General features: G+C 40.7%; 1 protein-coding gene and 1 long non-coding RNA gene across 13 annotated transcripts in view; one reads left to right on the top strand and one right to left on the bottom strand.

Annotated features, from left to right (window-relative positions):
- RAD51B (RAD51 paralog B) overlaps window positions 1-26984 on the top strand; it is a 409186-nt gene that overhangs the window by 281650 nt on the left and 100552 nt on the right. Inside the window, exon 12 of one of the 11 annotated variants that reach the window (XM_051791442.1) lies at window positions 11734-11779. The exons of the other annotated variants lie outside the window; for them this stretch is intronic. Coding sequence (XP_051647402.1) covers window positions 11734-11779 — 46 coding nt within the window. The remainder of the gene's footprint in view (window positions 1-11733; window positions 11780-26984) is intronic. 11 annotated transcript variants of the gene reach the window in all.
- LOC127472795 (uncharacterized) overlaps window positions 1-26984 on the bottom strand; it is a 43595-nt gene that overhangs the window by 4461 nt on the left and 12150 nt on the right. Inside the window, exons 2-3 of one of the 2 annotated variants that reach the window (XR_007905169.1) lie at window positions 9041-9150; window positions 1062-1830 (exon numbers count right to left, since the gene is read on the bottom strand). This is a non-coding gene — a long non-coding RNA (uncharacterized LOC127472795). Of the gene's footprint in view, window positions 1-890; window positions 1831-9040; window positions 9151-26984 lie in introns of those variants that run through there. The other variant, XR_007905168.1, reaches the window with a different exon arrangement.

The raw sequence follows: 26984 nt of genomic DNA on the forward strand, positions 1-26984 counted from the left end.
AGATGGTGCTTATAGAGCTCACTACTTTAATCTAGAACACATTTGCACAATGCAGACATTTTGTTTCATTTAACATAGTACTTTAATTTGATTTCTATATGTTTATTGTTGAAACACTTTTATGGCATTTAGAAGACCACACAAACCAGCTTAACTAGGACAGATTTTTTAATCGTGTATTTTGCAAACATTGTCATTTGGAGGAAGGTTGTCATTTGGAGGAAGCGTTGCTGCAGAATTTGGCCAACCTGCCTATCTGAAGTCTCAAATTCTGAGAGGAGACAGAGGCCCATATATTTATTATACTGTAAAAAGCAACAACCCAACTATGGCCTACTATAAGAAATCTCTACTGGATAGGAATGGATCAGCAAGATGCCATTCAGGAACAAGCTGTACAACAATGTTAAAAAGAGGCTGAGGCATGATAGGATTGGTGTTGCAGTGGCAGAGCTATGTATGAGAACCTCACACATGACTTATCAGTGTTCACCTGAGTGTAACTGGACATGAACCAGAATATATTTGCTTTAATATTGCAGCTGTGATTTTTTTCTTTTTTTTACTTTTGTGATTAGAAGAATGTGCCAGCTGTGTGCGTGTGTTCTGGCAGCGGAGGGATGAAAGTGCTTACAGTTTCCATATGAAAGTAAGAACATGCCTTCTCTAGACCCAAAACATTTATGAAAGTACTTTATAAAGTTTAAGAAATAGTGACAAAGAGGAAAATAAATGGCAGTGGATTTGACCAAAATATTTTATGGACTGTGATGTTTTGTGTAGTCCTCTGGAAAGAAACGGAAGAAATCTTTTGAAGGTCATTGATTGGAAACAATCTTTATTACTGATCAAATTCACCTTTGTGAAAAAGATGGTTATTTAAATATTAGCATGTTTTACTCCCATGGCACAAAACTGATTCAAAGACTTGATCTGATAGATAAACTGTTAAATGGCTCATTAGATTAGATAAGGGAGTTGGAATGTATTTGATGTTAAAATGGCATCCCTACATGCCATATGAAATCTCTCTTCATCTATCATCCAGTGAAATATATTACCTGAGTATAGGATGCCATCTGTGCATTGTACAGTCTTCTGAAGGCTGGGAACTGGTTTGGACATTACTTTGTATTTATTACTTTTTACTCCCAGTGATAAAAAAATGTTGTATTGGCTATAAAGAGATGAAAACATGTTGAAGTTTTCAGGTATTGGTAATAGACACCAGAGTTCTTACTTAATAGTCAGTTTACAGTAAGATGTGGACTACATCTGAAAGAAGAAAAAGGGACTGCTAACCAACCTGAAGAGAGTGGATTTCCTTCCATTCTTTAATGGAGCAGATTATTCCTGGCCTTTTAACACAGAAATTGTCACCATGAATGGAGTTACACAGCCCCCTGCAAAGACTGTCCTCTAGCATAAAATACCTAATATTGTCATTTTTTGTCAGATTCCAGAAACAAGCTAACAGTGTAACTTACTTGACAGGATGCTAAAAGCACATCTATCATTTTAATTCATTCTTTTTTCCTTGATTACGGTCTTCTCTTACTCCATGGCCCAGATCTGTCGAACTTATTTTTTCTGTAGCCCGTTTCCATTCATGTTGTATGGTCAAAACAGGAGTTTAAATCTCCAGAATCAATCTTAAGCCCTTAATACACCATATGATTTCTGACCCAGCAAGGACTTGGATCTCACAGCAAGAAAGTGATATCAGTCTTCCCATTTCTTGTCTGAACTTGCTGAGAGCCACTGTGGATACATGTCAGAGCAATAGTGATGCAGCTGGTGAACATGCCATCTGTGTTTCCAGCAGGACTCCTAAAAATCAAAACAAAACAAAGACTTCTTTCTTGGCTTGAAGAATTGATAGTGAGAATTAAAAAGTTTTAGTTGTAATTTAGGTTTGCATTGTATTTACCAAACCTTTGATGAGTAATGATAGCCATTGACTAGTTACTAGCATGATGTATGCGTGTATTTTGTGTTTGGGAGCCAGTCCTGATGTGACTGTGAAGTATGCATAGACACTGCCTAGGCACAGTTTTTCTTCTTATGGGTGGGATTGTGTATTGAGCATTTAAACATCATTTGAACACTCAGTGTTGCTTGAATGACTTGTCATACCCCTCCTAAATCTTCTGGATTCTCAACATGGGCGATTTTTTTTTTAGTGACCTGCTTTCAATTAAAAAGTGATAAAATCAACCCTCAACAAGTTTATCATGAACTAATTTCAAGTGCTCATGTATTCCAAAAAGTGAGGCAACAGTTAGAGGCCCTTAATAAAGCATGAAGATATGAACCCCTAGAAGAATCAATTGGGAAGGCTCTCTTGAACAACTGCCTGTGAGGAGTTGCTTCTTGTCATCCCCAAGACAACTGGTTACCACTATTATTTAAAGTCTCTGGAGATAGTGAGACTATTTTTAGGAAACATATTCAACAGAAATTAGATAGTACTCAGGTCTTTACACGGGTCAGTCTTAGTAGCCTCAAGAATGCATGCAAAACTATCTGGCACTTACTGTGAGACTCAGTCTGACTTTGTATTTAAAAAATTCAAATGAAATTTCAGAAAGTTCTAACTGGAGTGCTAAAAATTTCTATGTTGATTTTTGGGAGTATGAGCCATCTTATAATGGTTCATGCAGTTAATGCTAAAGAAATAGGAATTTTGATGTTCACCTCATGGGAAACATATGAAGTCTGTAACAGCAGAAGGAAGACCAGTGTGCCTGGAAATGATAGATTCAAATTTTCCTTGTTAAGCTATTAAATTTGTCTATTTTCCTCTTTCTGAAATTGTCTTACATGTATCTTTTCTATGCTAGTTGTCGAGTAAGTGGTGAGATATTAAAATATATGTATCTATATATAAATATCTACATTAGTAAGACAAATGTAGATTAAAAAAAAATCCTTATATTTTTTGGATTAATGGTCCCAGCCCTGAAAACCTGCACAGAGCAGCCGGCAGTGACCCCCCAGATATCCCTCTAACAGCGACACATTAGTAAGACAAATGTAGATTTAAAAAAAATCCTTATATTTTTTGGATTAATGGTCTTAGCCTACTGTTAAGATTTGTGTTTCCCTATCGTTTAATATGTTAGAAATTTAATCAAGGGGTATCAAAGGATATACCTTTGGCCAGGGGAAAATAATTTAGCAAAGAAAAGGTAGGAATGGTAGAGATAGGAAGTCTTTTAATATGCCCCCATGAGACAGGACAGAAAGAAAACAAATGCAAAAGAAGACTCAAGGAAAGAAAAGAACCATAAGGGAGAAAAAATTAAAGAGTGGGGAATAGAAAACTGGAATTAGGAAGGAACCTCAAAAAAAAATAAAGCGTAAAACTTTGTCCATGCTGCCAACAAATCTATTTTGCTCAATTTTGGCTAAGCTAGATAAACATTTTTTCTGGCATATATAGGTGATGGCCCAAATTTGTTTGTTACAAGTGGGTTGGAAAAAACCTTCCAAAAATGCTTTTGCCTAGTCTCATGAATTGTGCTAAATCATATTTTTACTCTGAGTCAAAAAAATTTGGCCCCACAGAGGCCAGCTAAACACCAAGGCAGATCAGACAGTTGGATTTCACAGCTGTTTTTACATTCTGTGGTTTTAGCTGTGGGGATGTGGCGTAACTGCAACATCCCGTGAGATCTCTGAGGGAAGAAGGACCCCAAGGTAGCATTCTCCAGCTCTGCCAAACATCAGGAACAGCATAAGCAGGGAGATTCAGCACTCAATGCTCTTGATGTCTGTAGTGTAAAATCACAACAAAAATGCCTGCAGCAGAATATAACACAAAAAAACCAAAGACACGGACAGTCACTGTGAGTGTGCTTGTTCTACACAGCACACCATTCCAGTGATTATGAACATGATTTTATTATTTCTTCAATGTCTAATCTCCTACTGCTTCAATTTGTCTGAATGTTGCAACTTGAACCTGTTTGTTTTAGTTGAGCTGAGAAAAAACTGGGCTTGTAAGCACGAGTGTAACTCTTCTTATGTAAGTTCCAGTGTGTACAGAAGAACTAATAAGGGATGTGTTACATGGATTCTGGCCATTAGAAATGTGGTCTATATCTGTGGTCCTTATGACTCACAGTGCTCCATGGGATGTAGGGCCTTAGTTTCGGGCAGCTAGCTAAAGGCATCCTTGTCCTATTCAGCCATATTTCTCTGATGTGCCTCAGTTGAGAGATAATCAAGGAACAATTGTGAATTGAGCCACTCAGCCTTATTTTTCTGACAATCTGAGTACCTAAAGATCCTTGTGCTGTTACTGGTTGTTTTGTGATAGCATCTGTGACCCCTATTCAGTATCCAGAGCTCCACAATGCAAGGCAGTGTGTGCACACAAAGAATAAAAAGATGGCCCTTGCCCTTGCTGATTTCAAATATGGTTTATGGTTCATCCAGCAACTCAGTACATAAAACTGAGCACCAAAACTAATGGTCAACAAAATCACAAACCACTTGAAAACAAACTTAGCTTAAAAAGACCACGATCACCATGTAAATGTTGTCCTGTCCTATACTAGAAACATTTCTGACTTTTGATTGGCATGTTGATAAATTCCTGCAACCAACATCATGTGACAAAAGGGCTAACCCAACATCCAGCATTCCTAAGTGCTCATAAATGGGATCACACTTCTTCACAAGCTCTTGGAAAGGGAAAATATATTTTTTAATTGTCATATTGGCAAATAGGAAGGGTAGATAGGGAAAACCAAGAAAAACATATTTAGTTGCAGTAAGTGCCCAAAACAAATACCAGTGCTTTATGAGTGCTGGAAACAATTTGAGCAGTCCATTTTTCTTACAGAATTATGTAGCCATAAGCCATTCCCAGTAGATGAACAGTGCCCACCAGTCTTTGCCAAGCAAAGGAAAAAGGGGAAAAAACTTTGCACTTAAGTTGCTATGGTCCTTTTTGGGGTTGCAGTAGTTTTGTGAAGCAGCATTCAGAGTCATTTGTTCTGTTTTCAGCAGTGTCCTTGACCATACCCCCTGCCAGTAACAGGACCTTTAAGTCCAAGAGAAAGAAAGAACTTTTTTTTTTTTTTTTTTACCCAACTAGCAGAGGATGTGCTGAGCCAAAATAGAAATAGCAAGGTCAGGTCAGGGCAAGGCCCTGCATTTCATTAGCCAGGCCTAGCTAGGAGTGATTAAATATGTACAAGAGGCTTTGAATAGATCCAGGGAGGAGGGATGACATTGTGGAATACAGAAAAATCATTCTTTGGTGCTGTCAACTGACTAAATACAGGATGGTACTTAATTAGAGAGATAAAAAGAATTTGTTCTAATTATTTAAATTCTGTAGAAGAGAGGGAATTTTTTAAATTTTCTGATGAGTGTTTTGAAGAGAAGGAGAGGAGGGTCTGGACAAAATGCGTCAGCCTGGCTTAACAGAACCCAGATAGCCTCGAGATACATGTTGACCTAACCTGTAGTTCTCTTGAGTCTAACTTGATGAAGGCTCAGTAAAAGGACAAAATTATATTGGCAATGAAATCAAGGCCCTGCTAAATTTTGGAGGCGCTTTGGCTAGAAACTGATGACCTTCAGAGCACATTGCACTGTCTGTTTCATCGGCATGTTAGAGAATTTGAAAAGAATGGAGCTTTGAAACCAAAAAAGTACTGTGTCAAGTGCTTTGGCTACCCAGCTTGAATTTGCTTTTGAGGCTACCTGACTTAATTGACATTTTATAGCTGTATTGTAATTCTTGTATGACAATAGCATTGTTGCATAGGCACCTAGGCACTGAATGTCCACAATTTGTAGTCCTTTCCTTAGAAAATACCAGCCTAGTTGGTTGAAACTAGAATATATTTACATTTGTTTGGAGCACCAACAATAATGTCTTCGCAAAATTTCTAGGGGCTATTTTTTTAAACCAGCCCAAAGGAATTTGAATTTCCGCTTTATACTTCTGAAAGATGATTCCTGCAGCAGCATAATACTCCTTAGTGTCATGTTGGAAGGTCAGTTCTGAATCAGCTGGGGATTCCTGCATACTCATTTTTGCATGAATCTACCTTAAAACAATGTGAAAGCCAGGATTTAGTTACGATAGTGCAATTTATGTATCTAGACACAGGTGTATTTACAGTAGTATAACGATATTTGTATCATACTGGTTCTTGTTACTGAAACAGTATATTTTTCTTTCTGGTCCAGTATGTCTGGACTGCCTGAAAATTGTTTTCTTGGGCAGTGTTGTATCTTCTTTACTCTATTACAGTAAATATAAGGCTTATAAAAAATCTTTTGCTTTTCTGGAAGTCATTTGATAGTCGAGCTGACATTAATGGTCTGTTCACTGGCAGAGGTATATAGTTTGATTTATATGTTTTCATGCAAAGATGTTAGATTGACAGCTCTGGGAACAGAAATACTCAACTAACTGCCCAAACATGCAGTATATTGCAAACTTTGCCAACCTTTCACAGTGATAGTATCTTGATCCTTGAGCATGAGAGCATATCTAAGCCTTCTGAGGGTATTCAGTGCTGAACCCAATAGGCCCAAGAAGTACTTTTTGTTAGCTCTCTTCATGATTCACGAAGGTAAACAATGACTGTGAGTTTCTTTTGTAAAGCTATTGAACAGCCAGCCTGGCAATAACAGCTCCAAGTCAGAATTAACAAGAGCTATGTTTCAAGCTATGGTAACTTTATTCTGAAAGGCTGCAGATCCCACTTTCCACCTCAGGAAAGTGGGATCTTTCCAGCCCCCAGTCATTGTATCTCTCCCTGCTGTTCCATTACCAGGAATGACCAGTTGTGGGTCTGCAAGTTTGGGTCACATATTCGTGGAGACTTCTAAATTAGCACTAGTGTAAATTTAGTCTCTGAGGCTTAATCAGAAGCAGTATTTGTCAATAGATGGTTGCTGAATCAACACTGCTGTTCCCAATTACCCATCACAGCAAGTTCTAACTGCTGACTGATTGTGAAACTTCTCATTCTTTCCCTGACCACTCCCGCATCTGCTCTTCTCCTTTTCAGGTTTTCCCCCTCCTGCTCCTCTCACCCATGACCTTCTTCATTTCCCCTAGCCTTCCCTCCATCCACTCCTTTTCCATTTTTTCCTCTCCCTCCTCATATCGCTTCCATTCTTTCATCTCCCCGTTCCTGCTGCTCTCCCTTTCTTCCATTACATTTTTCCTTCATATGTCCCCATGTATTTTTCATTTTTTCATCTTCCTACAGCTTCCTATCACCCTCCCCTCATTGTCACATGGAATAAGTAGCGGTGTTATGAAGATGGGGATGCTATTAGCAGCATCGTATTAATCTATTCTGCATCATTCCTCTGTCTTGTCCTCATAGTTTCTTCTTACTAGTTGCCTTACTGGTGATGTATTAAATATATAAAATTTTATTCTTTTTTGTTCCTTTTCTTTAGAAATCTAGGGAAAGGAAGATAGGCAATAGGAATCTGCTTATTTGTCCTTTTCTCATCCCATGAAGCCGAGGTGGTTCAACTGTGGGCTTTTTCTGTGCATAAGAAGGAGTAGAGGCCCTGCCTTGAAAAACCTGGCTTTTTTTTGCCTTCAGGTTTTCTTCCAGACCCTTTTTTAAGTAAATGGAAAGGAGTGGTTTTCTTGTATCACCGGCACTCTTTTCTTTCCCTCCTCCTCCCTGCCCAGTCATGTCCCTAATTAATTGAATTCCCTATTAGACCTTTTGTGAGTCATTTCAATTACCCATTAGTGAAGCAGCCTGGGATTTCTGCTGTGTTTTCACTCATCTTCCTGGAATTTCTCTTCTCCTCCCTCCCCCTCCTTCCCCTTTTAGTCATTCTGATCTGTGAAAAGTATTAGATGGACTTCAGTGCCAAGTGCCTATATTGTTTGCAGGCCCAGCTGCATACTTCTACACTTTGCCTTGTGCGTCACAGCTATTCATCTTGTTTTGTACTTGGCTCTGCTGCAGATGCTGTAAATATGGTAATTTTAGATTCCCTGATTGCAAAGGGTTGCAGGGCGGGTCTAAGTGGTAAGAGCACTGTTTGATTTACACTAGTTCATTCCGGTTTCTTAGAGTTTGAACGATACAACCAGACTGAAACATGGTTGTAAAAGCAGTTTCTTTTTTAGTGCTAGGAGAAGGATACATGTGAGGTTAGCTTTGTGTACCAACATACAAAAGTGCTGCCCCAGAAACTCTAGGGAGACTGGAAAGAAAGCAGGAGATAACTTCTCAGGTTATTATGTAGAATGCCTTCACACACAGATAGCTGCAAAACATGGATGGATCTGTAAACTGCAAAAATGGAAAAGATCCAGGACAGAAAACTGTGAAGGGCAGATCTGTAAGTTGACAGAAATGTCATCAATACTGAAGTACTGTAGACTTATGGCAATCCCTGAAGAACAACTTATTTCTAGAAAATTTTTGAAATACTGGGTAGGACTGTAACAGGTAACACATATTATATTTCTGAAGAGAAGAAGGCAGTGATAAAGCTAGCTTGCTAAACTTATGATGGATGCAGTGACTACCTGAAATCCAATATATGGAGAATCACATTTCTATTCTGAAATTGAATTTGTACAGCACATGAATCTTTCAAGCTTGGGGTAATTCTCAAGTGATACAGAGAGGCAAACAGTATCGCTGGGAACCAACCTGTTGGAAATGTGCCTCACGCATCCCAAGTTACAAAAGTAGTTTACAATGCTCAAGCTATTATGATACTTTCATAATATTATGATGCTTGTCCCTGTGAGGTTAGAGTATTTCAAGACAGAAGAAACTTTTGATAATCAGGCTGTTGTGAGAAGGCTCTCTCTCACAGCTTCCCAGGGGGACCTCATTTGTTGAACTGACGGGAAGCGAATTTACGAGGGTTCCCTGCACATCAGTATTCATAGGTACTTTTTTTTTTCCTCCTAGCTCTTTATCCAGTCAAAGGAGAAAGGAAGGGAATGTTGTGAAAATACCACTCGGTACAGACACATTAAGATGTTAGTAGGAGACCTACTGGGAAATATTTTAACCTTAATGTCTTGAAATCTTGGTCCCCCAGTAGGCAGCAGTGGATTTCAGAGCTTCATTAGATGACTCCGGAGTTCTACCTCTTCACAAGGTGACATTACTTGAGTTGAAACTGTAAAAGAGAGAAGGGAGCTAGTGAAGAATTGTATATGTGAGCCCCTTCTTTCTTTATGGGACATGCAGCAGCAGGGCCCATATCACTTTATCTGAAGTTACCAGGTCATGGCAACACCTTTCTTTAGCTGTCTGTGGTATTGCTCTATTTTCTTGCACACATTCCATTGCTAGTATCATGTTACAAGGTTTTGTCATTTGGCAGGTCTTACACCTTTTCCTTTCTTACATATCCTCTTAGATTAAGTATTCTGCTGCAGAGTTAGCATGGTGAGGACTGCTACCCAACTTCTGGGCTGAGCGGCAGCAGCATCTGAAATGGAGCTTTGGACCTGCTGTCATTTTGCCTGATAAGCTGCCCAGTGTGTGCCAGAGGATACCAGCTGTGCCAGGGTTATTGATTGAATTCCTCATGCTCTAGGCAGCTTTCTGCACCTTTTTGTAGTAACTCTTTTCTTTTCACAAGAGAAAACAGCGGGACAGAAGACTTCTGCTGCACTAGGCCAAGAAAAGAAACCATTTGTCCCAGCACAGAGCTGGATCCTTTATCACTGACAGGATAGCACATATACTGTAGGAGAAAACTCTGTTAGCCCTTCCATGCCAAAGAGTATCTGATGTTCCTTTTTCTTACATGGGACCTTAATTCTCCTCCTGTAATGTTATTAGATTTCTTTATATGGCTTTTGCTGCTGCGTGACACTGCTTGGCTTCTACAAAGTACTGCTGTGTTTTACTCCAAAACTGTTTGTGTCTTAGTAGCAGACAAAAACCTTACAAGCAAACTTAAATGGTGTAGCTAGTTCAGTTGGTTAGTAAAGGAGCTGCAAAAAACTAAAGTTTATTGCATTCCTAACCTCTCTTGCATTTTGCACAGGTAGGTCTGGGTATATAAAGAAATCCACAACTTCTGGAAAATACAGTCCCATGTATGTAAAATACAAGTTCAAAAATACTTTGCAGAGCTGGACTCAACACTATATAATGCAGAGAATTCTCGAATCTTTCACACCTGCCTAGACCTTTCAGGAACCTCTCAATACTTTGTTTTGTTCCCAAATTAACTTTGCTCAAGCACTACCTCAGCTCCACTGGCAGCTCTTCCCATCTCCAAGTTGCTTAGTACACATGGCAGCTTTCAGGGGTTCAGGCTTCATTCACATGCCACTTGGAAGTGCCCTGGCATGTAAGTTCACAGGGTGAGCCCATTGCCAACTCTTGTCCTTCCCCTAGCTGTTGCTGCATTGCCATTTGATGCATGAGCACGACGTTGAAAAGTGTGTCTTACTCAGTGTTCTTAACTGGGTTAGTGTTTGGGTGTGGGTTAATCTTTGAGCCGCGTTAATCCAGTTTCCTAGATCCCAATTCTGTTCTAATTCTTCTCTAGAACAAATGTCTAATCTACTTCAGTGCATCTGTTGGGTTGCAAACAACAGGTTAAATCAAATATATGAAACACAGTCATTTAACTGGGCATGCAGTGTACAGGGTGAAAGTGGGGAGAAATCTCCCTCTCATTGATTTTCTTCCTCAAAAAGAACTTGTAAACAGATTTGTTTCTTTTTAAAAATAAATTGTTAATCATGCTACCTTTTTTTTAATCTAAGCAGCTGCATGGCAAAGGTATGGCCTAGTCATCCATTTCTCCATTGGGTTCGTATTTGATTTTGCAACCAATCAGTGCTTGGAGAGAGTCAGTTTGCATTCCACTCTCTCTCTCCATTATGTTGTGTGCTTAGAGGGGTTTGTGTGGGCTATCACACTTGGCTCCCATGAGATCCCACATCTGGTAAAGGATAGAGTGTATGACCCCACTCCCAGCTCTTCCTTACTTCCAGCCTCCCCCCATTATCTGAGAAAGTTAGACTAAAAGCAACATGTATGATGGCAAAGGTCCAAGTTTGAAATGTGTCCATTGTATGTGTTCAGTTCAAAAAAAACATATCAAGGCAAGTGCAGTCCTTACAAGTAGCACCCCTGGGCCTTCTTTTATTCCAAAGCAGAGATATTTACCAAAGGAAAAGAGGGAAGTGATGGGGTAACAGAGTACACATGTTGTGAAAATATGCAGGCAGAGACTGAAGAAAAAATAACATTCTGCCACAAGTAGCTGCCTTGTTCCCCAACTTTTTTTTTCCTTCAGATTAGAACCAGTCATTTCTTGTGCTCTTTCAAGCACCTTCTGTGGTTTCCTGACAGCTGGCTGGAGAGGATTGAAATCTGGCTTGAAAAATGGACCATGGTCATGTTATTTTTGAGAGAGGAGAAACAAAAAAATCCCATAATGGTTGAAATTCACAGGTTTGAGTTTTGGTGGGTTGTTTGTTTTGGTTTTTTTTTTTTTTTAGAAAATCAGTGTTGGATATTTTAATATATAACTTTAGTTAAAAGTTATTAATAAAAAACAACTACAGAATCAGCTCTTCATTTCTCTTTCCTCTGTTTGATTTATAATGGCAAGCAGTATTTTGTGTGGAGTAGCCTGCCCTTTTTCTCTGGAGTGTGAGAGGAAAATGTTCAGCTTCATGAAAGGGTATGCTGGGGGTTTCTGAAAGTATTTTTTTGTTTGTTTGTTTTTAAGGATACGATAACACTTCTCTTGCAAAAACTGTTTCCTTAACAGAAAGGTAAGTCTGAGCAACAGCCTGCAGGCTGGTATTCTTGATCCCAGCTGTCCTGGCCTGAACTGAAAATACCAATACATTCCTAGCTTTACATTCAAGCAGATGGCTTCTGTTAGGAGTTATAAACCTTTCTGGTCTTTGTTCTTTTGCGAACAAGTTCTCCTTTTAAAATATTTTAAAAAGAGAATGCTGAGTTCACAGAACTGGTAACTTATTTGACCTGAATTTTAGGGCTCAAGGCTTCCTCTAGGGATCAGGGTTCGCTACCCCTACAGACAAAGGGCACAGCCCAGAAAGGTAGTCCTGTCAACTAGGTTTAAGGAAAGAAAAGAAAGAAAGCAGAAGCAGAGCGAAAGGTACGAGAGAAAAATGTCAGCAGGAGGCAGCAAGTAGAGAAAGTCAACTATCATGCCCTGCTATATGGGGAGAGTGAAGTCCTGCTATAGTAGAGCATGAGGAAGATGAAAGTGTTGACTGACTCTTGACTTTTGAACAGATGGATGAACAAATAACCCCAGGCAGTTATAGAGCACGACTGAGACATTTACAGCATCACAGGGAGTGGAGGGACTGAATGAGTAGAGAACTGGAACCATGTCACCTGACCAGGGCATACTCTGCATCAGCAACTCTGCATCCTCCAGGATGTCTTTCAGACCATCTTTCTTCTCTTAAATTTAATAGTGTGTTACAGTCTGTTCTGCAGAAGAACTAGAATGGGGTCAAAGGAGAGTATTGTCAGTGTTGTCCAGTCCATCCATAACACTTCTAGAGACTCATTTAAGAGCAATTTTAATAAGGGTGTTTTTTGTATTGTGAACAGACATGCTCTAAGAACTGGAATGGAAGCTCATTACATACAGTCCATTCACTGAATAAAGGGATTTTTGATGGGTAACAGAGATAAAAATAGTCATCAATTCTTACTCACAGCTAACTCCTTAAGAGTGTGAATAAGCAGCACAGCCTAATGGGTAGAAGGTGTTTGTGGAAACTAGGAGCTCCTTTTTAATGTTTGCTCAGCTCTGGATTTGTTGAATGACAATGGATAACGTCGGTGAACATTTTCACAGAGTAGTTAGTAACGTTGAACTACTTTGTGAAAATGTGTGAGATAATTAGTTATGAATGTTTTGAAGATATCAATTTCCATATTTCTGGTAATTGATTGTGACAATGCATCATACTGTGTGGTTTAAAAGAGATCTGTTAAATTAATTAAACAGATGAATGTGTCCCTTCATATCCCTCATGTTCATGCTACAAATGATAAAAGCCCACCAATAAGAAATTAAACTGAGTCAAATTTTCTTATCACATCACTGAGTTGCACTGATTTCTTTGAAGCTATGCCCATCACTAATGATTTGGCTTACTAGGTCCAATGTCTTTATAAGTACGGCATTGTTAATTGAGAGGGTCTGCTGTCATAACCTATGTCTTTTTTCATAGATTTCTGCACAAAAATCATTTTGAAAGATTATATTTTATAGTCTTCAGTTGTAGAATGAGCCCTTTCAGTGGTGTTAGCACTCCCACATTCACACCAGACAGTTGACTTGGCTTCTAGAAGTAGTATTGAGTGCCAAACCAGATTATTCCTACTGTGTAACTAGTCTTCACCTGTTTGTTTTGGGGTTTTTTTGTATGAAGCATTAATGAAAGAATACTTCTTGGAATAATTTAACAGCTAGAGGAAGGTAGTGCTATTCATGGCTTTGCTAGGCAGTAGCATAGGTACACTCTACAATTATTAAAAACCAGGGCAAACCACTTTAACTATCTGTAAAGAACCTTCCCTGTCAGAAAAATGGATGTAAGAATATTACCACTTGTGCTGGTTTCCACTTTTCAGGTTTTGTTACTCGTAAGCTGCAATGCTTAATGCTCCAAATCACTAGCTATTCTTATTGCAGCATAATTTTAAAAAAAAGTCTCTCTGTTTTTTCTGGTTTTGGTATGATTGACTGTCATACCAATAACACTGTTTTTCATATGACATACTGTACTCACTATTGTTTGAAATCGCTATTAGAACATTTGACAATAACATTTTCTTTCTGAACTTACTTGTATTTTTTCCAGCACTGTTTTTTTTCTTTTCTTTTCCTGTTTATCTAAAGTAGCTGAAGGAAAAGGACACATTGCGTCAAGGCTGATAGGACAAGAATTAGACCTACTGTATGCACTGATTGCATTCAGGCTTACGAACACTTCCTTTCTCCTCCCCCATACTCAAAGCCAGCTCTGCTCCATTCTTTGGGACGGGCAGGATGTTGAGATTTACAAGGCCTCTACTCTTTCAAGTACTGGGAGACCATGGTACTTTCTAATTTTTTTACAAAACCTGAGCCTGAGGAAAATAGGTACAGTGATCATGAGGATGGAGAGCTTCATATTCTCCACATTTCAGGTGGTGTGTTACCCTGGGAATAACAGTAAAGGAATATGAAGTTTGCTGTGATTTGCTGCTTAGGATTGGTTACAATTTAAAACTTGGTTTGTGCTTAGTGCAGAGCCAAATTCTGAACTGATTTGGTCCTACTGCAAACATGTTTACTCCTGCGTGGGTATGGACATAATGGAAGAATTCGCCCTTATGGAGTTGCAAAGAATTTGTTAACAGCTGGAAATCCTACTGGTTTAATTTAAGTAAGTTTAACAGGTTTACTGGAACTTGTACCACACCCATGTTCATTCTCTGTTTAAGCTGCTTTTCACTAAGTGCTTACATAAGGGTTTGCAATAGTTTAAGTAAATTGGATACAAACCGTGCATTTACTTGAAGCAGTGTAATTTCCCTGTGTAAACAAGAGCAAAGTCAAAACCTACAGACACCCCTCTTCCTCTGGACGAAGCTGGAGGGTATTGCTGAGGCCAGTTACCACAGTCCTCTGTTGGCCACCTTCAACTGCTCAGCCATGGATGGGAGTTGTGTACGTACTCCCCAGTACATTTTGGGGTGTAGTGTAAAGGCATATTAGCTCAAACCACTTGCTTAAACTGATGTGACAAATCCTGCCTGGAAGTGCTCACAGCAGCGGGTCTGCCAGCTGCTGGGGAGACAGCAGCTCTGAGCAGGGTGGCAGATAGAGGCAGCTGGAGGGCAGCAGTCTCTCAGACTAGGGCAGCTGTTTGCAGAGTGAGCATCTGCCCATTGGCTAACTTGCACACAAGCTAGATTCCCTTCAAGCGGCTTATTCACACTTTACCCCTTATTAAAGACTTCAAAGTTGATTTGATTTACGAGTCAATGAGCATCAACTTCTATTCACTACTGTGCCAATATTCAAGTTGTCAGACGTCATGAGATTTGTCTACTGTAAATTGTTTCCATTTCCCAGTTAGTGCAGAATATTCAAGAGAGCCAGGTTTCAGTTCAAAATCCAAAGGTACTCCACTTGCCATTTCTCTTCGTGATTTCTTTACTGTCCGTAATTCTGAATCTAGAATGTTTTTCCACTGCTACTTTTCAGTTTCACTCTTTGCTTGGTTTCCCATTGTTGACCAAAAGCAGCCTGTTTTCTTTCCACTACCTTCAGTGGAAGTGGGGCAGGGCCCAGTTACCTCTATGATAACCAGGGAATATCTTTGATAAATATCTGAAAAAGCACTTTAAGAAGGAACATGTAGGAGCTCATATGCTGCATTCAGTAGTGACTGAAAAGTGTATCAAATAGTTTCTTTCTGTGTTTTCCCAAGGTTCAGCTCCATAGCAGTTTAAACTGCTCAGTCTGCTGTGCTCCTACTCCCTCAGCTCCCAACTATGTGTTCCCCTCTTCTTCTGTTGCTCTGGTATTGGCACTTTTCTGACCTGAATAGTTGCATGAACTGGCTTAAACTGGCTGAAAAACAATCCTGGAGGATTTTTTTAGGCCACTCAGCTGAGACTGGTTGAAGGTGCCATGGAACTGCATCTTTAGATAATCGTACATCAGTTCCTCTAAGCTTTCCAGTTACGTAAGAGTCTGCTGGCTGCTGCTGTTTCCAGGACAGTTTGGTGGCCTGTGTTTCATAGCTGACTTACAAATGCAATTCCCCATGCAGCCAGACCTTCCGTAAAGATGAAGCAATATATATTCTTAAAACCACTGAAAAGAGTGTCTAAGTTAATTGCTTTATAGGCAGTTTAACATCATGAAGAGTTTGATTTCAGTAGAGTAGTGTAAGTCTACAGACTTACAGTATTAGACATTTGGCTCTATAAGATTGGATCTATTTTGTCTCTAACAGTCACTGACAGTTTGAAGGCATTTGCCTTTCAGAAGTCTCTAGCAAGAACGGGGGTTAGAGTTCCCTTTGCTGTAGTCTGTTTCTTTTCCCTCGCAGCAGAGAGCAGTTGATCACCTTGATTCCCTATGAGGGATCCTCACTCTGTGTTGACATACAAAACTTTGGAGCAGCATACACATCTAGGATGGGACCTAGTACTTTACTCCTTCTCATCTTTAGTCTTCCTGGTAAGAGTCAGTGGTCCAACTTGAGGTCAGCTAGGGAAAACCACCTGGAACCTTTGTTGTTGATGTCAGCAGAGAAGTCCCAGAGTGAATGGTCAGAGCCCATACCTCATTCCTGTCCTTAGGCTTCCTCTGCCTGATTCACTGACTATGAACTGGCAGACAGTGGGGAAGCTTGTTCTGCTGTTCATCCATCACATGGATGAACATAGAGAGCTCCTGATCCCAGCATTCTTAGGACTTTTTATTTTTTAGCAACCCTGATTTGCAGGCAGAACAGAATGAAAAACTTCTATCAGGTAATCCTGGTTTGTTTTTGCTGTGTTTTCTCTATCTATTGAGTAATCCCTGGCAAAAGAGGATGGTAAGGAGTTAATGGATGGCTGTGTTTGTAAGCACACAAGCATGCACAGTTACACCAGATAGCAATACCAGAAAGCATTTGCAACCAAGGCATTGCAGACACATGAAAGCCCAGGTAGCGACCTCCAAGGGAAGTCCATGGGTTAAGACCAGTGCAGATATAAGCATGGAATTGCCCCTGTTATCCAGGGAGCAGGAAGCATCTGGGTATATCAATGTATCCTAAGTGATCTGTTAAGGAGTTTAAGGTTGTTTTCAATGTGTTTGATCATTCAGACATTTGGAATTGCTGTCACCTTATCATTGATGGGCATGCAGAGATTGTTGCAGTTGTCTTATATCTTCCATCATAAAATACTGTTTTCATCTAATTATAATTTACCATAGCATTTGAGCCAAAAATGCTTATATAAGGGACTTGTTTCTGGATGGTTTTGATGGAAAGTTTCTTCCAAAAGTTTGTATTGAGTTTAGGAAGAAAGTAATTGTCTTACAAGTGTTGAAAGCAATTCTTCTTTTCTTAGAAGCTCTGTGACCTCCGTTTTTGAGTACAGATTGCACATTATGTATGGGTAAATGGGGTGTTAAGAGAAAAAAAGGAAAGAAGTTTTATTTTCACATGAAAATTTGCACAGGTAGTCATATTCTAAGCATGTTCTAGCACAAGCTTGAGTCCATTTTCTAACTTTTTCTAACCTTTTTCTAACCTTTAAGAACTGTTGGGTCACTGGAAGATAGTATTAGGACATGGGAAGTTAAGCTGTGTCTCCCATTTCACAATACTCCTCTGGGCATCTTGAAGGAACTGGAATGGAAAGCAGCAAGCAGTAAAATCAGGACAATGATGAACTGGGAAACTGTTGAAACAGAAGACTGTAGAAGTGACAGCCACAATGAGGTTTAAAATTGGTGTGGCATAAGAGGAGATCCATGTAGGAGGATAGAGCTTAAAAGGACTCATTTCCAGACCTTAAATGTATGCTGAGGTTTTTGAATCTCGCTATTTCACTGCTGCATAGCAATTAGTTGACAAGATATTTGCTTCATTTCCCTCTTATCTTTAGAAAGAACACTGTGCTTGGAATTAAAAGTATTTTTATTCCTGTGCAAGGAATTAAAAGTATTTACCTTAGATCCAAAGCTATCCAAACCCTAAAAATACCTGCATTTTTCTTTGATGGAATGCAATTTGACATTTTAAATTAATAGGTGTTTGACAATGCTAATGCAAAACCTGTTGTTCTGATTCTAGGATTTGATGTCTAATACAACTGAATCTCAGTAAATTTGGGGGGAAAATGCCATGTAAGGCAGCAAGTCCAAATCCTGATGTCTATTCTGTGAAAACATTAAAGGCATAGGTGCATTAAAGGCATTTGTGAATTGTCTAAAGAAAGCAGTTGAGTCGTTCTGTCTAGAATAAGGGGACTTGGGGTGAACTACAAGGTAAGACTTCTATGTAAATAACAATTTAAATTTTAAAGAACTCTTTGGTAAAATTATATCTACTTCTTCAGTACAAACGAGTTCATGGTAAGGTCATCTTTTTACTTTGGTAATAACCACATTTGTTTCTTTCCCTCAATTTCTTTAAACTTTTGGAGTGCTTGTGAGTGTAGTTTGAGTTTGATGTATTTCTAGCAATCACAGAACTTGCTTCAATCTCTGGCTATTCTGAAATGCTGTGTTTTGATACTGGCAGCATTTAAACCCTTCTCATTTTCCCCCTAAAACTGGAAACTATCTGTTGACTTGTGAGGGGTAAAGAGTAGCCTGAAATGATAAAATTGTCTTAGGAGACTATAAAATTTATCATGAAATTAAGTTCTCTTAGCATATAGAATTGCCTTTGGCTTGATTGCATCTCAGAGTTTACCCAAACATACACAAATAGTTTCTGGTTCTAAGAAGTGCATAGACCTCAGCTTTACATATGGCCATCTCTCCAAACCACAAGTCACCAAAGAATGTCGGTGTGATGTTTGGCTAGTTAAAGAAGGGCAGCACTCCTAAAGCTGACTTGTGGTTTTATCCCTACAGTAAGTAGACTCAAACATTAGAGAGATTATTTTCTTTTACATGTATTTTAATTTATTTTTTTCCACAGTCTGAAGCAGCAGCACCTGTGTAACCTTATTTAACTGCCTTCACACATTTTTCTTTCCCTCAGCTAATATTCTGCCAAAGTGACAAACTTTCCTCACTTTTGAACTGCAGAACATCATGAAAGCTGACATTTCTCAGCCATGTCCAATACTGTAAGCCTTCTATGCGCTGTTCATTGGGAGCTGTCATTTTATTAATACTGTAAGAACATGACTGCTATAAGACAGGAATAAATCTTAGAGAGAAGCTGTTGCAACTTGCTAGAATTAAAAAAAAAAAGGTTGATACATATAACAATCTATTGTTTGCTTAGCCCTGAGTCTTTCCCAAGAATGGATCATTACAGATAAGTTGCTACTGTTCTTTGATAAAGAATTTTTTCTCCAGTAAAGGCTGTGAGGAACATATATCCATAAACCTGAATTCAGCGTTAACAAGAGGAGCTTGCAATTATGTTTCCTTACCTTTACGTTGACAAAAATTTAAAAAAAAAACCAAAACCTACTATATGTTACAACCTTTAAGTCCTCATTCATCATCTGGGAATCTGAGGGATGTTCATTCAGTTTTTGGCTTCTCAGCTCATTTTGCTAATGAGAATGCTGCTTAGGCTGGGATATTTGAAACCTGCTTGTAAGTTCATCAAGGACAACAGAGGCCTGACACTTTTCACATATTTAATTTCTACTCTCTGGGACTCTACAGAAAAATTATGATAATCACTGTTTCGTCTGAACTGAGGAATCTTGTCTCCATTCCAGTTCATTTTCCACTCACAACAATCTATCTTCTTCTGTCTCTACAGTGATGGCAGTTCATAGCAAATTATCTGCCATGTGGATAAGTGGCACTCAGTTCCTCACTTGCTGCTCTCTGCCATCTGGTGAAACTGCTTTGCTATCTGTTACTTTTTATCCAGCCTAACAGAGCTGACTGTCCCTGGAATGGCCTAGAGTTGATTTCAAAGAAATTCAGGTCTATGAAAAGATAGGTGCAAATTCCTAGCAAGAGAAGGCAATTAGAAGCCAAATTCAGTCTTCTTTTGAGTCAAAAATACCTGCCTTCCAGTGATCAAAAATCTTATTTTTAGGGTGACCAGCCGTTTTGTTAAAGCTCTTACTAACATAGAAAAAGGAATTTGTTAAAATACTAATTTTATTTCATAATATCACTTTAAACATGAGCCAACTCTGTGTTTTCCTGAGAACCAATGAGGCTTGAGATTTTTTTTAATTAAAAACCAGCTAAGGTGGGGTTTTTATTTCATTTCCCGTTGAATGCGTTTAAAGCACCTCTGTCTCCAGCTGGCTGTGGGAGCAGAGCCAACCCATAATGGTTTTGAGCCCAGTGTGTGCATAGAGGAAAGGGTTTTCACCTGATTGATGACTCTAAAAGCGTTTGCAGCACAGAGTGCTGAGGCTGGTAGGACTGGAGCTGTTTAGAAGATAAGAGAGAGTGGGTGGATGTGCTTTTCAAAACCTGGCAATTCTCCTCTGTCAAGTGCTGTAAATGACACATGAAGGGTCTCATTTTGTTGGCTTGTGGGCATTCTGCTCCATGAAACCTTTTGAAGTGGTTGCAAGAGGTTCAAGATGAGGTTGGTTGAATTTCCTCACTGTCCTTTACTGTGGCCTTACAGCCATTCTTTCAGCTACGCTTCATAAGTTTTGTTACTGGGCCTAGCTATCCTTTAGGACTTTGTAGGAGTAGGCCTGAAAATCGATCGTTCACTGTGTATTGCTTAAGGATGCAAAGCAGTGTGACACTGAAACACCTTCCACAAACTTAGTGTCCTTTTCGACTTTACATAACATTTACTGCTTCTCAGGCCTCATATTGCTCCTGTTTTAGCCTGGATTTCTTAGGAAATTCTTAGTATCTCTGCCTGATCTATTACACAATGGCTGCTTTGTCATTTCCTTAGGTATAAGGTTATTGACCAGAGGGACTTAATCTTTGCTTTGGGGCCTTGTGATCCTGCAGTCATCTTTATAGCACCTCACTAGTGGGAATGCTTCCAGCATTATGCTGTAGAGGAGAAAAGGAAACATCTTTGTAAAGGAGTCTGCTCTCAATCATCACATGTGGGTAGGAGTGAGGTGTATTATGTTCAAAGTTCACAGGTTCAAGGAGCAGGAAAGAGGATAGGTTGTTAAGCAGAATGTGAAATGGCCCCAGGGTTGCACTTTGGAGGAGTTTACTTCTTTTTGAGTGGGGAGGACAAGACATCCTTAGGAGTACTTAAAGGTATTAAAAAGGATAAAAAAATATGGAGACTAGAAAGAGGGGAAGGAGACTGAGGAAAGGACAAAGGGCAGGGTAGCACAAACCTTGCTTATTGGGATGTGTGCCTGTAAAAATGCGGCTGGATATTTGAAAATGTGCTTTTCTGTATGTTTTAATGTTCCTGCTTCTCACCAGCTTAGAAGCTGCATGCATGGCCTGTTTCATGATAGATTAGTGCATCTGTGTGGAACCATAAAGCGCAGACATGCTTGGAGATGGCCAGGTGGCAAGAAAAATTATCTGAGCTTTATCAAAAGCCAAAAATTCAGGGAGACAAACGTTTGGTTTCAGTTCTGGGCAGATGCTCAGGTCAAGTCTTATTTTGTCCAAACCACTTCCCCTACCCTTAGGCATGATATTTTCAGAGTGAAAGGACAGGCAGAGCCCAAGGAGATTCCAGAACATGGCTTGTTTGCAGCTGGCTGTACACAGCAACAAAGTAAGACTCGCTCTTCTCCTGCGGATATAGCGAGAACTTGGACTTGTGCACGCACACAGAAGCATGCACAAGCATGCATGCGCACACACCAGAACAAACCAGTTCTTCTCTGTCTGCTGGGGAGGCTTCAGTTACAGTATCTGAAGCCAGACATTTTATTTAAGCCATTCGGACTCTGAGTGCTGTAACCTTGCCTGCCTCCTTCCTTTCTCAGCTCCCAGCCAGAAAAATCCTTCCCCTTGCCGCCCTCCCTTTCCAGCACACACAACACAGAAAGCAAAAACCAACCCAAGCTTGCCTTTGCAGCTGGGACTTGTCTGCCAGAACACACACATGTAGGTCATCCATGGGAACTCGGCAAAGTGTTGGATCAACAAGAGCGCTGGGGGGTGCAGGGCAGGGGGGGGAGGAGGGATGAAATCTTTTTTTATCATCATTATTATTATTGTCTGCTTTTTTAGAAAGGAAAAGGAAGAAAGATTACAGCAGCTTTTCTATCAAATGAAAAGATTAGCATGCCGTGGATGCTTTGCAGGGGCGTGATGAGATTTGCAGCAGATGAGTTGGTTGCTAGGCAATGCTAATCAAAAGCAGGCTTTCAAAACTTCTGTGCTGTGTGGGCCCAAAACTTATCTAGCCTCCCTCCTGCAGCCCCCCCATCCCTCCCACCCCGCCTTCAACCCCATGCAACCTCCAAAATATTTATAAAATCCTCACCAGGAACAAAAAAGACAGATCCTGGGCTGGGCTTTTGACAACTCGCTCTTCCTAAGCTGCCCAGGAGACACATATGCACACACACACACACAGAGCTTTACTGATTTTCTTTTCCTTCTTAGAAAGGTAATTGAAAACAAAACAAAAAAGCACCAAAAAACAAAAACAAAACAAACAAACAAACAAAAAAAAACTACCCACAAAAAAAAAAAAAAAAAAAAGGAGAGAAGAAGAAAAGTTAGCAGTGGCTCCCGAAGCAGCTTGGTCTCCGATTTCAGAGTTCAGTCAGAGTTTAGGGCCTGCCTCTGTGTGTGTATGTGCATGTTGGGGGGTAGGTACATCTTTGTTTTTGATTTCTCTCCATGCGTTTTCAAGCTGGGCTCTAGCTCTTCCCCTCCTCCCATCCTGCTTCAAGCCTTCTTTCCCTTTCAAGGCCTTTTGACACAATGAGTTTATTTTCCCATGCTCCCTGTGAAAGCTAGGGTATGTGCGTGAAAGCTGCAGCCTCAGAGGACTCTTTTAAATACAGAAATTGAACGTTGCTGAAGTTACAGACAGGGTTTCTGCCATTTTTACAAATGACCCGTGTCTTGCTCCCCTCCTCAGAAATGTCAGCGTTCTTAGCTATCTTACCATATGTCTCTCTCATTTGTTTTTTTAAAGTGAATTTAGTGTTAATATGACAGCATTGAAGACCAGTGTTTACTGTTTGCTCCACACTCTCCTTATTGCTGTGGCTAGTGTGCTTCATTCCTAAAGCAAAGTCCTTTTCATATGAGCAAAAAAGGATATTTCCATGGTCAGTTCTAAGCCAAAACTGCCAAAGACGCAGCATTTAACAAGGTCTAATTCTAAATAATGCAATGGAGTAACATAGCCCTGTCATGAAAAAGCAACTCTTCAAAGTTACTGAGCTACCTTGGGGCTCTAGTGGAACCTGCAGAAGCAGCACCTCACTGCACTGCCCCCTTTGAGGTTTCATCTATCCCCTGACATATTATATCACATTGAATGTGAAGGGCTATAGTCTCAGTTTAATGCCAGTGTTTCATAAATGCTTCTGGGGAGGTAAGAGGTTAGTGTGAATTGAAAACAGAATTTAAAATTACCATGAAGAGTGAATACGAGTCTTGTATGGTGGTCTCATAAAGGTAGTCCAAGTTCAACCATTAATGATCTTGGTTGAGGTCTGCAGAAGTCAGTGGCGCTTGGCTTAATGAAAACAAGAGCCTGTGGGAGTTTTGTGGGATTTGTTTTGTTTTGTTTTGTTTTAAAACATGCTGGAGCAGCTTTGTTTTTCCTGGACTCTTTCTCTCTGATGCCAGTAGGAATTGTTAATCAGTAAGAAATTCCTTGGGCAGCTGGATTTTGTGGGGCTGCTGCAGTGACCTGTTTAGATCATATTTCAGATGGCAGAGGCCAGTATGTTCTTTTTATTTCCTTCTTTTTTCTATCTTCAGCACTGTTTTAGTCAGTACTACATGGATAGAGAAGATATTAAACCACGGTCCTGATCATATGTGATCTCAAGGCATTCCTTCCAGAAGTTAATCTCTCAGTTATCAGTTACGGGAATTTAGTTTTGCTTCCATAAATTCTCCTGCTGTTTCAATTAAATAGGGATGGCAAATTTCTAAATGCTTGAGAATACAACCAGCTGCTGTGTGCAGACTGAGGGATGACTATTCAGGTAATGCTCTGTTATTTGAAGTAAGAATTTTGTTCGTGCAGGACACATTACAGGACATGTTAGGGAGTGTGGTAAGGGCAAGGCAACCACATACCCTCCTTCCTCTCCTTTGTCAGGCCAAGCAAAATGCCTGAATTGTTCCACATTTTTGAAACCTGGGTCCAGACATTCCAAGTCTGCGTGGACTTAGCTGCAAGGTGTTGTTGACCATTAGAAATGGAAAATTGTTTTTCATGTTTTTCCTAAGCTCTTGTGTAGTGCTGTCTGGCATGGCTAACTGCTGCCCCTAGCTCCATTTCAGTCATGGATATAGGCATTCCTTTGTGTAGCTTGGTCTTCTTCACAGAATCACAGAATATGCCAAGTTGGGAGGGACCCACAAGGATCATCGAGTCCAACTCCTGGCTCGAGCCATACCTAAAAGTCACACCATTGTCCAAATGCTTCTTGAACTCTGTCAGCCTTGGTGCTGTGATCACTTCCCTAGGGAACCTGTTCTACCACCCAACCACCCTCTGGGTGAAGAACCTCTTTCTAATATCCAACCTAACCCTCCCCTGACACAACTTCAGGCCATTCCCTGTGGTTCTATCACTGGTCACCACAGAGAAGAGATCACTGCCTGCCCCTCCTCTTCCCCTTACAAGGAAGTTGTAGACTGCAATGAGGTCTCCCCTCAGTCTCCTCTTCTACAGGCTGAACAGACCAAGTGACCTCAGCCACTCCTCATACAGCTTCCCCTCAAGGCCGTTCACCATCTTCATTGCCCTCCTTTGGACTCTCTCTGACAGCTTAATATCTTTCTTATATTGTGGTGCCCAAAACTGCACACAATATTCAAGGTGAGGCCGCCCCAGTGCAGAGCAGAGCAGAGCAGGACAATCCCCTTCCTCGACCGGCTGGCAATGCTTTGCCTGATTCCCTCAGGAGGCGTTTGTCCCTCCTGACTGCCAGGGCACTACTGACTTATATTCAACTTGCCATCAACCAGAGCCCCCTGGTCCCTTTCGATGGCACTGCTTTCCAGCATCTCATTCCCCAGTTTGTACGAACATCTGGTGTTGCCCCATCCCAGGTGCAGAATCCATCACTTGTCTTTGTTAAACTTCATGTGATTGGTGTTTGCCCAGTCCTCTAATTTGGTGAGGTCTCTCTGCAGGGCCTCCCTGCCTTCAAGGGAGTCAGCAGCTCCTCCCAATTTTGTGTCATCTGCGAACTTGCTTAGTATCCACTCCAGTTCTGTGTCCAAGTCATTTATGAAGATGTTGAAGAGCACAGGGCCTAAGATGGAGCCCTGTGGAACCCCACTAGTGACAGGTCACCAATCTGATGTCACCCCATTCCCTATTACCCTCTGTGATTGACCCATGAGGCAATTGCTCACCCAGCTCATGAAGTGTTTATCCAGCTGTGGGCTGGACAGTTTGTCCAGAAGGATCCTGTGAAAGACTGTATCAAAAGCTTTACTGAAATCCAAAAAGATTACATTAACTGACTTCCCTTGATCAACTGGGTGGGATACCTTGTCATAAAAGGAAATCACGTTGGATAAATGGGACTGTCTTCTCTTGAAGCCATCCTGGCTGTGAGCAGTGACTGTGTTGTTTTTCAATACCTCCCAGAATACTCTCCTGTAAAGTAAATAACTTTACTGGGCACTGAAGTGAGACTGACAGGCCTGCAGTTTCCAGGATCCTCCTTCTTGTGCTTCTTTAAAATCGAAACACCATTCACCAGCTTCCAGTCGGCTGAGACCTCTCAGGATTCCCAAGACCACTCAAAAATCATCGAGAGAGGTTTTGTGATGACATCAGAAGCTCTTTGAGGATTCTGGGTTGAATCCCATCAGGCCCCATAGATCTATAAGGATTCAGCTTGAACAGCAGATCTTGCACAGTTTCAAGATAGACTGGGAGTTGATCATTCTCGCAGTCATGGTCCTCCAGTTCAGGGCACTGAGACCCCCTTGGTCCATCATCCATGTTGAAGACAGAGGCAAAGAAACTGTTAAATATCTCTGCCTTGTCTCTGTCCCTGTTTGTGAGGTGACCATCCTCACCCTGTAACGGGCTGATGGTATTTCTATACTGCCTATTGCCACTAATATATTTGAAGAAACTCTTTTTATTGTCCCCCACATTTCTGGCAGCTTCAACTCCAGCTGAGCTTTGGCCCCATGAATTTTCTCCCTACAGCAGCAAGCAGCATATTTGTATTCTTCCCATGTCACTTGACCTTGCTTCCACTGGGCATACACCTTCCTTTTTTTTGCCTTATTTCCAAGAGAAGATCCCTGCTTAACCAAGCTGGCCTTCTGCCTCACTTCCAACATTTGGGAACTGCCTGCTCCTGTGCACTTAGGAGGTGATGTTTGAAAAGTGACCAGCACTGACGGACCCCAGCATCTGCAAAAAACATTTTCCCAGGGGTAATTCCCTGAGTAGCCTGAAGTCTGCTCTCCTCATGACCAGAGCTGAGGATTTGCTGGCACTTTTCCTCCTGTCAACAGAGATTTTAAACTCAATCACACCATGTTCACTGTGGCCAAGACGGCCACCAATGTCCACTTTGCTCACGAGATCCACTCTGTTGACAAGCAGCAGATCAAGGAGGGCATTTCTGAGTTGGGTCCCTTAGGACCTGTTCCATAAAGTTGTGATCCAGGTATTTTAGGAATCTTCCAGCCTGGGTTGTACCAGCTGTGTGATGCTCCCAGGGAATTTCTGGCAAGTTGAAGTCCCCCATAAGGACAAGGGCACTTGACCTAGGAGTGTTTCTTAGTTCCTCAAAGAATAATTCATTGATGTCATGGTTCTGGTTGGGAGGTCTATAGCAGACTCCCACAATGATATCCACATCATTTGTTTGCCCCTTGATTCTTACCCAGAGGCTCTCAACTGTGCCATTGCCAACTGTGAGCTCCATACATTCTAACCCTTCTATAACATACAGTGCCACCCCTCCACCTCTTCTGCCTGTCTGTCTCTCCTGAAGAACCTGTAACCATCCAACAGGGCACTCCAGTCACAGGTATCATCCCGCCAAGTTTCACTTATGCCAGTGATGGTCTCTGGGACTGGGCCAAACCTTCGAACTGCTCTTGTTTGTTCCTCATGCTTTGTGCATTAATATAGAAACATTTCAGGTGTG

This window comes from Manacus candei, unplaced genomic scaffold (assembly GCF_025592945.1).
Source record: "Manacus candei isolate 608988 ecotype Guabito, Panama unplaced genomic scaffold, ASM2559294v1 h1tg000033l, whole genome shotgun sequence".
NCBI classification, from domain to species: Eukaryota; Metazoa; Chordata; class Aves; order Passeriformes; family Pipridae; genus Manacus; species Manacus candei.